Source organism: Conger conger, chromosome 4 (assembly GCF_963514075.1).
Source record: "Conger conger chromosome 4, fConCon1.1, whole genome shotgun sequence".
In the NCBI taxonomy this organism is placed as follows: domain Eukaryota; kingdom Metazoa; phylum Chordata; class Actinopteri; order Anguilliformes; family Congridae; genus Conger; species Conger conger.
In genome coordinates, this window is record NC_083763.1 from 18,475,832 (window position 1) to 18,489,543 (window position 13,712).

The 13,712-nt window shown below is 44.0% G+C and overlaps 2 protein-coding genes across 18 annotated transcripts in view; one reads left to right on the forward strand and one right to left on the reverse strand.

Moving 5' to 3' along the window:
* Positions 1-1,570: 1,570 nt before the first annotated feature.
* Positions 1,571-7,786, forward strand: usp1 (ubiquitin specific peptidase 1). Its single transcript, XM_061237902.1, has 9 exons — positions 1,571-1,703; positions 2,478-2,704; positions 2,799-2,925; positions 3,042-3,143; positions 3,235-3,401; positions 3,941-4,695; positions 4,989-5,153; positions 5,573-5,774; positions 5,901-7,786. The coding sequence occupies exons 2-9, from the start codon at positions 2,526-2,528 to the stop codon at positions 6,754-6,756; spliced, it is 2,553 nt and encodes an 850-aa protein (XP_061093886.1). The 5' UTR covers positions 1,571-1,703; positions 2,478-2,525; the 3' UTR covers positions 6,757-7,786.
* Positions 7,505-13,712, reverse strand: part of dock7 (dedicator of cytokinesis 7) — a 48,908-nt gene continuing 42,700 nt past the window's right edge. For 13 of the 17 annotated variants that reach the window (XM_061238684.1, XM_061238681.1, XM_061238679.1 and 10 more), the window contains 7 exons: positions 11,329-11,454; positions 11,148-11,237; positions 10,609-10,845; positions 9,739-9,882; positions 9,393-9,499; positions 9,072-9,239; positions 7,505-8,407 (listed from right to left, as the gene is read on the reverse strand). In XM_061238684.1, the coding sequence (XP_061094668.1) occupies positions 8,365-8,407; positions 9,072-9,239; positions 9,393-9,499; positions 9,739-9,882; positions 10,609-10,845; positions 11,148-11,237; positions 11,329-11,454 (915 nt within the window). In that variant the 3' untranslated portion in view covers positions 7,505-8,364. Of the gene's footprint in view, positions 8,408-9,071; positions 9,240-9,392; positions 9,500-9,738; positions 9,883-10,608; positions 10,846-11,147; positions 11,238-11,328; positions 11,464-13,712 lie in introns of all 17 variants that reach the window. The other 4 variants (XM_061238685.1, XM_061238680.1, XM_061238676.1 and 1 more) reach the window with 1 other exon arrangement.

The following is a 13,712-nucleotide window of genomic DNA, read 5'->3' on the forward strand; positions in this document are numbered from 1 at the left end:
AAGCCACTACCACACTGAGAACATAATACAAAGAGTATGTACAGTCTTAGCCAATGTTACAATCTCAATGAAAAATGAAAAAAGGCTGATGGCTACTTCACGTGTCTAGAACAATGACAATGAATATAAACTGATTTCACAGACACCCAGACTGACTGGAGTGTCTCCAATGAGGAATCAAGCTGTAGTATCTTGCTTGCGTAGCATTATTTTCTTTCTAATATAGACTTTCTCCTTCAAGACTCTAGCACTGCTGATCAAGCAACTACCTGGAGGAGTCTGCCGAGCTGGAAAATTCTGTCGCACCTTCACAAGCTCCTGCACAATGCCAGCCGCATTACTTTATGTACAGGGCCAGGCATCAGACACCACGCATACAGAGAAAGGAATCACTGTAGCTCTCATTTCACAAATTGATATAAATATATAACAGCAGGCATTGTCATTTTGTTTTTAAATACCACAAAGCTGGCTGTTACCATGATAAATTGCCTGACGGAGAGCAAGCAGGAATCCAACTGCTAGTGTGTGAATGTGTGTGTGTGTGTGTGTGTGTGTGTGTGTGTGAGCGTTTGTGTGTGTGAGCGTTTGTGTGTGTGTGTGTGTGTGTGTGTGTATGTGTGTGTGTGTGTGTGTTTAGACGTGTGAAATAATGGTAAATGGTAAACAAATAATCTGAGGTAGGAAGCACGCACTTCAACAAATGTAATTAGTTCATAAATGCCCTTTCAGCATCATTACTCCTGACCATCATGCGCCAAAAGCCAAGAAAACTATAAACTAGTCTTAAACTATAAATCCATATTCTGTATTTTAAAGGTGCCTATAGTTCATCTGTTCAGCCACCAATAATTGAAGACCTTAAAAACCCAAGTGGAACTCAAATGCAATGGAATGCAATCAAGAATATGAATGCACAACATAGAGTTCAAATTAGAGAACTCCTTGAAAATGGAAAAACCTGAAACAGGTTTTTGCATGATTAAGCAATATGTATATATAGGATACAGTATGTGTATGTGCTAGTGCAGCATAATGGTTATGGAGCTGGTACAAGCTCCTTCGACACACAGATGGGGCACGACCAATAAAGCATTCGGCAAGGTAGCCTTCCTAACTTGTTGTATAACGGAATTGCATGCAAAAGGATATTGTAGGCTATATGTAGGCTATACACGCCAAGATTCTAAAGAAGCAAAAACAAAATTATTTAAAAATGAATGTTTCAACAAATCAACTTCGAGATGCCCTCGTTGCAGTATGCATACTTTACATCGCGTCTGTTAATTTCCTTTATCAAGACTGCCATCTACTGGCTTAATCGGGTCTGAGTACAAACAAGCTCTTTGTTTGTTAACCACTACAAATATGGCGACTCTATGCACCTAAATGGTCACGTGACACAAAGGCGTTTAGTTTATATCTAAAAGAAGCCCGATTTTAGCCCGACGATAGCTTTGATTTTTTATTTTCATACACATTTTATTATAATACATATTTTATTTCTTTAATACACTATATATTATCTGCTTTGTGTCCTTGACATTTATTCCTCAGGCAGAATTGGTGGCCAATCGCAGGAGGAGCGCGGGGTCTTGCTGTCAGAAAAAGCGCCAAGTGATATGAATCCTGGGTTGCAATGTAACATTGTACTCAAAATTTTGGATAACTCCTTCATGAACATGTGTTATGCATTGGAGTGGGTGAGTAATTGCATGTTTGTTTCTTGTGCATTCCTAATTATTTACCATGGTGTTATCCAGTTAGCGAGTTTGTAACGTTATAAGTTTGTGTAGCAAGTCTGATATGTTGCAGTGTCAATATCTTGCAGGCAATGTTAGCTATCGTAAAATGCAATACCCATTAAATTACTGTCATTTTAATCGCTGCAAAATCGTGTTCGAGGTGACACGATGGGCTGGTTTAGCAGATTACTTTTAGGAAGCTAGCTATTTTCTTATTTTCTTTGCAAGCTATCGCTAGCTGAAGATATAGAATCTAAGCAATATAGCTAGCTAGCTAGGTAACGGTAGCAAGTAACGTTCGCTAGTTAGTTAGAAAGTGACTCGATATCCCAATAGTTATTCCTGGATTTAACGTGATTAGGTCTGTTGTCCGTTTTGAGGTAACTGGTGTGAGTAAATGGTGATAGTTTAAGAGATAAATGCTGAAGAAAGACTATATTTAAAAAATGCTGCGAAGTGACTGTCGTGGTGAGCATACAACGCATGCGCAGGCTTCCCTCGGTCTTATGTGATACATTTTCCGTTTGTATGGGTCATGCAATAAGTATATCCATTTCCAAAAGTATATATATTTTATTTTAACGATTAAGCGCAGGACCTTATTCTTATTACCACACAAGTAAAAAATAAAATGTACACATTGTCATAGAATTTTTACTTTCTTGTGATGAGTTCTCTAATCAGAATAGTTTTTTAATTCACAGATTAAGTGAGTAGCACTTTGTTTTATAGGTTGAGTAAAAGGCTGAGAGCAATCGATCACATTACCTGAAGACTAAAATGCCTGGGCTACAGAGTGACTGCACTGTGGCGGCTGCTGCCAGCCCTCTCAAGAAGAGCCGGCTGTCTCTTAAATTCTTCCAGAAGAAAGAGACAAAACGTGCCTTAGATTTCTCTGACGCGCTCGTGGAAGAACAGAAGACCACAGAACCGGAGGGACCTGACATTCCGAAAAATGAGTTAGTATACTCCTCATCATCTTGTAGTTTTGAGACTTGCATAACGACGAAATTGCATGTTTGATAAATGTGGAACTTTTCCCTCTCCTTATAGCTGTGATCAGGTGGTCCCGGACCCACACCAACCCCCCACTCTTCCCTGTGAGAGAAGAGAGAACCTCATGCCATTTGTTGGCTTGAACAATCTTGGGAACACCTGTTATCTGAACAGCGTTCTGCAGGTATGGTTTGATTGTTGCAGTCCTTTTAATGTGACGGTGGGTCTCTTCGTGAAATGAAGTGTATTTAAGGTTATGTGGGTGCATGTTTGGCTAATGTTTTTTTTGTGTCGAATTAGGTGCTATACTACTGCCCTGGGTTTAAAGATGGCATTAAGAAGTTGTACAATTTGTTGTCAAAAATGAAAGAGACGCTGAAGAACGATGCTGTAAAAAGTGAGGTATGTGATTTAGTTTTTTTGTTATTTAGTTTTATTTGGCTAGTCTCCCCCGTTGTTCGTACTTTGATGAATGTGTTTGCTGTTGAAACAGCTGCAGGGTGTTGAGGCAGATTTGCCAGTGAACATGGAACTGCTGGGGAGTTTTCACAACCTGATCCTCTCAGTGGAGCAGCTTCAGTCCAGCTTCCTGCTCAATCCCGAGAAGCACGGAGACGGAGATCTCGCCACCCCGCCACGCAGACTGCTCAACGTACTCCGGTAAGGGTTTAAACGTACTCCGGCAAGGGTTTCGGCGTGCTCCGGTAAGGGTTTCGGCGTGCTCCGGTAAGGGTTTCGGCGTGCTCCGGTAAGGGTTTCAGCGTGCTCCGGTAAGGGTTTCAGCGTGCTCCGGTAAGGGTTTCAGCGTGCTCCGGTAAGGGTTTCAGCGTGCTCCGGTAAGGGTTTCAGCGTGCTCCGGTAAGGGTTTCAGCGTGCTCCGGTAAAGGTTTCAGCGTGCTCCGGTAAGGGTTTCAGGGTGCTCTGGTAAGGCGTTAAACGTACTCTGGTAAGGGTTTAAACTGGCACCACAGGTGAATGTTTCTGTACGCTGTGGGGTGGTGTGACCAGAACTGCCACCCACTGCAAAAAAGCAACTGGACCTAAGAACTGCTTTGAAACAAAGCGATTTTCTATAGAGGAATTATATTAAATCTAGAATGACAATGCCTGCTATAGTTAAAAAAACTACACAGAATGCTAAGCACTCTGGTGTATAAGGTCCAGTCACTGTTCTGACTATATTTTCTGTTGTTACACAGACAGCTGAACCCTATGTATGAGGGATACTTACAGCATGATGCCCAAGAGGTGCTCCAGTGCATTCTTGGATACATTCAGGAAGCTTGTGAGACCATAAAGGAGGAGCACAAGAGTGACGTTTCTGCTGAACAGCCTCAGGCTACAGAAGAGCAGCCTCGGGATACAGACGAGCAGCCTCAGCATCTGCAGGCAGAGGGAGCCACAGAACCAGAGACCACCACTCCTGAGGTCACCGGTGGCACGGCTGAGAGTCAGCTAAAGGACCCGGAGCAAGAGGAAAACCTGGAGGGCCAAGTGAATGGGAAGAGGAAAAGCGACACTGAGGCAGGTAACGCCAAGAAGAAGTCCAAAACCAAAAAATGCACAGAGAACCCTGGGTATTTAACCCAATCAAAGCGCAAGTCCTCCAGCGGCATCAGCGTGGAGAGCCCCACAGAGGATGTCAAGGTAAAGGAGGAGAAAGAGGAGGAGGAGGAGGAGAAGAGCAATCTGGAGGGCAAGGGTGACGGTACCCCAGAAGGGCCAAACAAGAAGAAACGGCGTTCCAGGCTGAGCTGGCTGAAGCCCTCTGGGAAACAGCCCAGCATCTTCTCCAAGTTCCGCAGCATGGGCCGGATCAGCGCCCACGTGGGAGCCAAAGTTGAGGCCGGCCCCGAAGAGGAGAGGGTCGCCCTCCTGTCCTGCAAGGCCGAGGAGGCACCGGCCCAGCCAGTCCAGAAAGCAACAGAGAAGAAAAGAGAAGACAAGGAAGAAGGTTTGTGTTTCTTTCAGGCAGCCGTCTGGCGAGGGCATTTTATCCAGAAAGGGCCAGCGTGAGTGCAGGCTTCTGTTCAAACCAAGCAGTTACACACCTGATTGTACCAATCAACCACTAGAGACTTCGCTAAGGCCCTTGATTAGTAGTAAGGCGTGTTAACGTTGCTGCCTGGTTAAACGGAAGCCTGCACCCACACCGGCCCTTTCTGGGAGGACCCCTGCTTTCCAGGTTTCGTTTCCTCTGCGTCTGCGCCGCCTCTCACACGGTGCGGCCGTGTCTCTCCTCCACAGACGCGCACAGCTTGGACCTGATGGAGCGGATGTTCCAAGGTCAGCTGGTCCTGCGGACACGTTGTCTGGAGTGCGAGCGCTACACTGAGAGGCGGGAGGACTTCCAGAACATCAGCGTGCCCGTGCAGGAGGACGGGCCCCACTCTCCCTACTGCAGCCCTGAGAGTGAGTGTCTTCCCCCGCGCATCCTGGCACCATTCACACAGGGACGGGCAAGGAGGGCCATGTCTGAAACTGCTTACTTGCCTGCTGTTTAGTATACAACTTGTATAATCAATCGTAGGCAAGTGTGCTGATTAAGACACGGCCTGGGTTTTGCATCCACTTCTGTTCTAAATATTTTAATAACTCTATCATGACTAATAGCTCAATGAGATCTCTGGCTGTTGAATCAGGTGAGCTTTTTAGGGTTGGAGTGAAAACCTACAGGACCGTAGATCTCCAGGAACAGGGTGGGGCAGCCCTGGCTTGGAGGCTTGGTACCTTCACGCACGGGACAGAACCAGTTACACTTGCATTCAAGAGACACACTGATCTGTTAATGAGCACTCTCAGGTACCAAACATTGCTTGTGTCTTTTTCAGTTTCTCCAGATCCCAAGCTGGAGCCGAAGACGCTGAAGTGGGCCATCTCCCAGTTTGCATCAGTGGAGAGGATAGTGGGGCAAGATAAGTACTTCTGTGAGACCTGCCATCATTACACTGAGGCGGAGAGAAGCCTCTTATTCGACAAAACCCCTGAAGTTGTGACCATTCATCTCAAGTGCTTCGCAGCAAGCAGCTCAGAGTAAGTCTTCTGGTGCCTGGCTTGAGTAAATGAGCTTGTCTCCATTCATTTACAGGCAAGTTTCTTGTGAATTTCCACGAGCATTATGTGAATCTTAACATTGGCTTTGGTTTGTGTGCTGGGCAGGATTGACCCGTACGCCGGCCTGTCCAAGGTGAACACCCCCCTGCAGACCCCTCTCAGGCTGTCCCTGGAGGAGTGGGGCACCAGGCCCTGCAAGGAGCACTACGAGCTGTTCGCCGTGGTCATGCACAGCGGGGTCACCATCAGCAGCGGCCACTACACCGCCTTCATCAAGATGATGGACCTGAAGGAGGTGCAGCTGACGCAGCGGGAGGAGCAGGAGGAGGCGCGGCCCTATGGCCCCCAGCAGGAGTTCGACGACGGGGAGGTGTCCTTCAACCTCGGCTCGAAACCAAACCATGCCACCCCCGCCAAAGCGGGCAGCAAGAAGGGCCTCTTGGGAGGGCAGAGGAGCGTCTCCAGCTTTGAACTGGGGACCGGCAAGCAGGCCAACCCAGAGAAGACCTCGAGTACGGCGGCCGACAGCGGGAAGAGCGAGCGGACGGGCAGCGGCGGGGAGGAGGGCACGGTCCAGAAGAGCGGGGAGGAGGGCGCGGTCCAGAAGAGCGGGGAGGAGGGCGCGGTCCAGAAGAGCGGGGAGGAGGGCGCGGTCCAGAAGAGCGGGGAGGAGGGAGCGGTCCGGAAGAGCGGGGAGGAGGGCGCGGTCCAGAAGAGCGGGGAGGAGGGCGCGGTCCAGAAGAGTGGGAACGCTGCCGAGGAGGGGTGCGTGGCGTCTGAGGGGACCTCCTCCGCCCCGGCCCCGGGCAGCCTGCTGGACTATGAGGGGAAGTGGATGCTGTTTGATGACTCGGAAGTGAGGCTCTTTGATGAGAAGGACTTCCTGACCGCCTGCTCTCCAGAGACCAGCACAACATCCACCCCCTACCTTCTCTTCTATAAGAAAGTCTGCCAAGAGTAAAGCACATCTTACTCTTGTCAGTGCTTTTGGATATTTTGTAATGTGAGATGGTGATGTTTATAGCCCACGCAGGGCATGAAATACCTATTTTGTCAGATTTGTCCTTTTGCACATTTTGAGTAGTGCTGCATTAGTGATTTAATTGGGCCCTCATTTGTACAGCACTTCGGCACTTACGGTTTGTACGATACTGTAAGGTGGCTAATGAAATTGAAATTCTATATTGAATATATTTTCTCATGTATCTTTTTTGTTTTAGATTACTTCAAATGCAATATATTCTTCTAAGTCTGGTATTTTCAGCTCCTTACTTTTAGTTAATATTTCAGGATCATCATTTCAATGTCAACACTAAACTACTGCTGTAAATAAATTTGTTTTAGATTTGAACAGTGCTCATTTACAACTGTAATAATACAGAATGTGCAGCTCAGTACTCCGTACAGGGATAACTAAACCAGGCGGTAAATAGTGATGTTTGTAGTGAAAGGGGGGGGGGGGGGGGTGTGTGTTTGTGTCCTTGTACTTTTAATGGTATGAGTAGCTGTTTTACACAGAGAAAGCCGTTTTATAGTAATCCTTTTAAATAATTCAGGTGAACACAATGCTTGTCTGCTTGCACAATCGCATGCTTCAGATAAGGATAAATTAATTTAATTTGGCTATACAGGTCACAGTACTGGATATATTAGTCACAGTTTTGGTGTAGTGTCATGAAACCCTACAGATTCTGTGATACAACAGTGTGTGAAATGCATAACATTTTTAATTCTTTAATTCCAGAATGCCAGTTCCTGTTACATGTAACTGTTTATTGTCCATGCTTACATGTAAATATGGCTGTCAGTGTTGTGCCCTGCAATTCCAGGCATTTCAACTGCAGCATGCATAAATAACCCCTCTCCTAAGGTACAATTCAGATCAGCTGAACCATTTTCACTGGTCCCCAAAAGGAGGATAATCCAATGACTCACTGGCCGGTGTGATGGGACTTGTGCCTTCAGATGTGATTAAAATGGTGGCTCCTGTATGTCGGTCTTCAATAGCTTTGTCCTGCTTGTGTAGGCGATTTTCTGCTCGCATTAAACCCCAGCATACAGGTTATAAGTTAATTGTGTCAGAGGACAGCAATCAAAATGGATTTGTTACAGACATTAAAATATTTATTTAGTAAAATATTTAAAGTAAACAAAACCTACATAAACTATTTTTGGGGACATGTTTAAAACATTTTCCTAATTTAACAAAATCAGTAACTAAAAATTATAGACCATTACATGATAAATAATGTTACATTTTTTGCTTGTTTTTCTCATTGATTAAATAGTAAACTTTCAAGTTGTACCTTGTCTAGTAAAATGCATTCGGACACAGTAAAAAAAAAAAAAAAAAAGTGCACACGTAATTGAACCCATATTTGACACATCGCAATAAGACCCACTTTAAAATCCACTGATTGTGTAACAGGTTGTCTGTAAACGAATAAGATTGGAATGACGTACCAAACCTTTAACACTTCAGCTTTCCATTTACTGACAGAACACTGGCTTGTGAGGAGACCAATATTTACACATGAATAAATTAGCATAAGTCGTTTCTTCTTCATCTTCAAATATCCAGCTTGCGAAGACTCATCCTACTGAAGGAATCCCTATAAACAAAGGTTTAAAATGATCAAAGCAGTGCAGTAGGACATTATCGGATATTAAATATTTACTTTAAGATATAGTCATATTGTCAAACTACCTTGTCAAGCTGTCCGTTTGCTGCATGTTGAATAAATAAGTTTGCACATAAAACATTTCTGTAATACATTTAGAGAAAGGAGCAGCACTGTGTGATACAAGATGTAATTACTAGCCATTTTTTAAGCATACAGTGCCCTCCAAATATACACTTATATTTAATAATCAGAAAGCTCCAAGTAAATGTGCTCACACATTGAATCTCACACAACCTTCCTCCTTCAGGCATCTCCACGTGCTTTCATCAACAAAGTACATGATGCACACGGTAGGAATGAGGAATGATGAAACTGCAGTGGATCATCTATATACCTGACCTGCCTTATAATAATGCTGTAATGTAGAAGCATATGCCCCATTCTGACGTGTAGGAGATAACGTAGTATGTCCTCTACCCTTTGGGCTTTCCAACCGCTTTACCTCCTTTCAACCAAAGGAAAGGACCAGACTGCTATAATGGAGTATATCCTCTACCCTTCAACCTGTAGGACTGCTATAATACAGGAGTACAGCCTGACCTGCGAGAGGTGACCTGTAGGACTGTGCTATAATACAGGAGTGCAGTCTGACCTGTGAGAGGTGACCTGTAGGACAGGTTTGTAGAGCTGGGGGATTTTCCTGTTGATGAGGGGCTGCAGGGCCTCCTTCAGACGGTGGTAATTCCTCTCCAGCTCCCGCTGGTACTCCTTCTGGTCAGGACCGATCAGGCTCTTGTTTTTGCGGAGGGCATCCTCACACCTGTGTATAGGAATCAACATTTAAGAGCAATCTCCATCCTCAATACCTTTCATCTCGTGTTGGTGTTTGTCCCCACTTCAGTCTCTCATACAGTAAAACACAGATAAAAATGTATGTGCCATATTGTTTGTCCCTCCATGACTGATTTCATACCTCTTTGTGAAGTCTTTGAAGCACAGGCGTAGTTTATTGTGGTGTCTGTAGAGCTTTGGATCACTCGGAATTTCAGAGAGGAAGACCTGAGCAACTTCCAGAGGTCCCTATGTAGCAAAAAAACAGTACTCTGAATACAGCACACACTCACCTGTAAAAGTGCAAAAACACACAAATCCACTCAAACTTGGAAATTCCATTTTAACACATTTTGTCTCACACTTGAGACCACCTAATAGCGGTATACCAACACAATAGATCATAGGTCTTATTTCTTGGTTAGAATACAATCAAAGACAGCCCTGGGGCCCTGGATGCGAGTAGTGTGTGAGCAGCACTGGCTCACCTGGTTGACAGTGGTGCCCACGGAGCCCTGCAGCACCATCTGCAGCATCTTGGCATCTGCTGGGTCCTGGTGGGTGGCGAAAGCCAGCTCCTGGGTCTTCTTCTGCATGTCCTCGATGGCCACCTCGATGGGCATGGAGATGATCTGCACACAGGACCGGTTGGATGCTGTCAAGAGCACTGTCTGACTGCCATGGCTGACCGTGTCCGATAGCCCAGAGGGCAAAGCACAGTTCCACCTGATAAGCTGCATGTGAGGTGCTTTCCCTTTCATCTGTGCCAGCAAAATTTGCAAACTGCAGTGTCATAACAAGCAGTGGTTGAAATCACATGCGCTGGAAGAGAGTGGACGCTTGTCTATTCTGATTAGACTGAAGGTTTTAGCATTGAGTGCTGACAGAACACAGCTGGACATTCCAAATGGGGGAGAAAATGGGGTAAGCACTGGAAAACAAACATATACCTTGGATACATGCTTCGAAATTTCATTTTTTTAACCATAAAAGTACAGAACCAGAGATCCAAAATGAGGCATTATTTGACGAGATTGAGTTTTGAGACACGATGGTTAAAATATTGGCCTTAAAGATTTTGTTAGGAATTTTGCCCTCTCTCTAAAATAAACTCTCAAACCAGAAACTATTGCTTGCAATATATTTATGTAGTCCCAGTTGCTATATTGCAGATACACAGAGACTGATAAAGTATATCCATAATTTTTTTTATGTTTCTCAGCTCCCCTGTGAAACGGTTGAGTGTGAGACACACATCTCAAGCCTGTGTTGGGAATTAACATCAGACCATTTGCCATACATTTTCTGCTTGGTATAATATGGGACCTGTAATCAGTGTGTGTAAGCCTATAGCCCACCTCCTCTTTGTGAATGATGTTGATGCGGGTCTTGATATAGGGGAAGGCGTGGGAGGTGGTCAGGATGGTCTTGCGCTTGAACTGCTCGTGGAGGTCCCCGTGCGCCCTGCCGTCCAGCGTGAAGGGCGTGCAGTACACAAAGCGCCGCAGGTTGTAGTTCTTGTCAAAGTAAGTGATGCGGTCCTTCATCTCATAGGTATCAAAGTAGGGCTCCACATATGTTATCTGAATGAATGCCTGCACATTGTGGACAAACAGTGGCGAAATGTTGGTTACAATGGTTACAAAAACTCATTGTCACCCTGCAAAAAGGTCTAACTTTGGTATGAAGTAAAGTTGTTCATAGAATCTTACAACATTTTTCAAATTTAGCAGAAATAACAATGCTTGCTCTTAATGGAAACAGGTCTACAATTTGCTTGGACTCAAAGCCAGATTTGTAGCAGACCCAAACGAATTAGCATCTCAAGAGACTGGATAGAAAAGAACATGTATGAGACTTATGAGTTTGTTCCAGAATATATCATATATGGCTTTACCTTGTTTGGGTCCAATTTGCACTTGTCCACAGGATTGGAGTCCTTAATTACTTCAACTTGATCTTCTCCAAACCTTTCCCCATAAAATCCCTGATAAAGTAAACAGAAGGGCCTCAACTAAGTAAATCTTCAAGGGACACAGAGACACACAATTTATTTAACAGTTTCAGGAGGTGTTTACCTCTAGCCTGTGGGATATTTCCGCTAATTTGGTGATAGCTGGCTCTTTGTACACAAATTCTTGCTCGTCCAAGTCTCCGAATTTTGATCCATAAAATCCAACTCGGAAATAGGTTCCAAACATTCTCTTACCATCCTATAAAATGGACAAGGCACATCAATCAGAAAATGGTATATCACATGTAAAACCTTTTCAAAAGTATAAAATGTATGAACTACTGTGATAAATTGTAATGGAACAATTTTCACTACTGAAATCAGAAATTGAGATTAAACACATTAGCTGAAACATCACAGAAAAAAGCTGAAACCATAGAAGGGGGAAAAAGTCACGTTTAATAAAAATAAACAGCACTAAACCCTTAAATTATAACATTGAATGTTTACATAGATAAATTGATGACTGACTCAAAATGCATTCTATCTTTTGGTCAGAGGATGGACAACACGTGTACACTGTCAGTTTAATGGTTTAAAGGTAATGTCACTTGGAAAAAGAGACCACCTCAAAAACACAGGCACGTACGGACCATTGAAAGTGAAATACAAACACACTGTATCGACATCATGCAATCTGTATATGTTGATCTAAAGTCAATCTATATTGACATTAACTAATGCAGCATCTAAGTTTTGTCAATTTTTATTCAGAACTTGGGTTTGAGGCTATCAACACAGTTCAACAGCGTAAATTAAAGAATTCACTGATGCTCATATCAGACGTGATGAGAATTTTGTACTACAGTTAAGGAGCACTCTGGTGCTGGTTAGCCAGCAACCATGGTCCTGCTTGCACATAATTTATGAAAAGCAGTTGTCAAAGTTCCTGAAATTCAGGAAATACAGCAAAACTGTACACATACTATTATTACACTGGCCACTGTACTATTCATATACACGTACAGAAGCACAAGCCTTTCTGTTTTCATTACAGTATACCAGCATGGGCATCTCTTAACAGTACATCACATTTGGATATATATGTGATGTTAAGAGTTGTTTTTTATAATTTTATAATTATGCTTTTACAGCACATCTATACATGAACCTAGGCTAAATAGTCTTAGTCCACAGGCCCTGCTTCACTAAGGAGTTATTATTAAGCTAGTCCTGATGCTGAGTAATGGATAAAGAAAGCAAATAATAAGCAAATAAGTAAGACAGGACATGAGACTGACAGGAAAGAGAAAGGAAGACAGTCGGCTGCAAAATGCGAGAGGAAAGGGCAGGAAAATAAGCGCAAAAGGGGAAACGTCATGGATGGAAGGACTAAAAGTCTTCCTAATGTAACCATCTGAAGCAGGTAACGTGATTAAGCACTGGCAGGAGCACTGCGAGAGGCGACAAGACCACAGCCCGACAGAGCGTCAGAGCATCAGGGGCCGAGCAGAGCGCGCCAGCAGCATGAGAACAGGTGTGTGCAGTGAGGAGACATGAGCGTGTGCAAACAATACAGGGCTGAGCCACACCAGTCCACCTAAGGCCAACAGGAAGTGCATGTTTTCATGGGTTTTTTTAATTTTTGGTCCACCCAAATCACAAATTTACTTTGGGATTGAAAGCCTGGGTTTTAAGCAAGGGGGAAACCAGTCTCCGTCTCTTGCTCAGAGCAGAATCTGGTCTGGCTCAGTCCTGGTCCGGTTCATTGCATTGGGTTCCCCATTAAGAAACAGAAAAAAACCCTCAAACTAGGAACTTACCACAACACACATTAATTAAAGTGGGAAGGAGGGGTCGGCAACCAGGGAAATCAAAGGAGAAAACAGAAAATATTTTAATCAGGGCCAGGAACGTCCAAAAAAGAACAAAAACAAACAAGACAAACAAACAAACACAAACAAACAAGGAGCAGCACCTACGGTGAAAAAAAAAACATTTAATGATTAAAAAAATACAAAAAAAGCTGTTAACCAGGATATGGAAGGTCCAATCCATGCAGTGAGAGAGATAAAGATAAGGGGGGCAGGCAAAGGAAATGAGGGAACAGGACAGCAGCCCATCTCTCCCAAAACACAGTCCAGATAGAACACACACGCATGCACACACACGTACACACACATACACACTTGAACTGGGTGATGAACCACATCGATGACTATCGATTACTATCCAAACTTCAGAGGTCACGTGAAATGCTTCAAAGGAAAAAAACATGACTACTGATTTCTACCGAGTGTTGATAAAACAGCCAACTAAGACTTTGCAGCTTCTGCAAGACTTTGCAGCTTCTGTTGGGATTGCCAAAAACAAGTTGTAAACCCTGTTGCTGACTGGCTCTTATCAAAGACCAATAGATATCAGTGGTGATCAGTTTTTTCCCCCAGAAGCATTTCACTTGGCCTCTGAAGTTATGCATCAGGCACAAAAAGAAAAAGACAAAAAGGA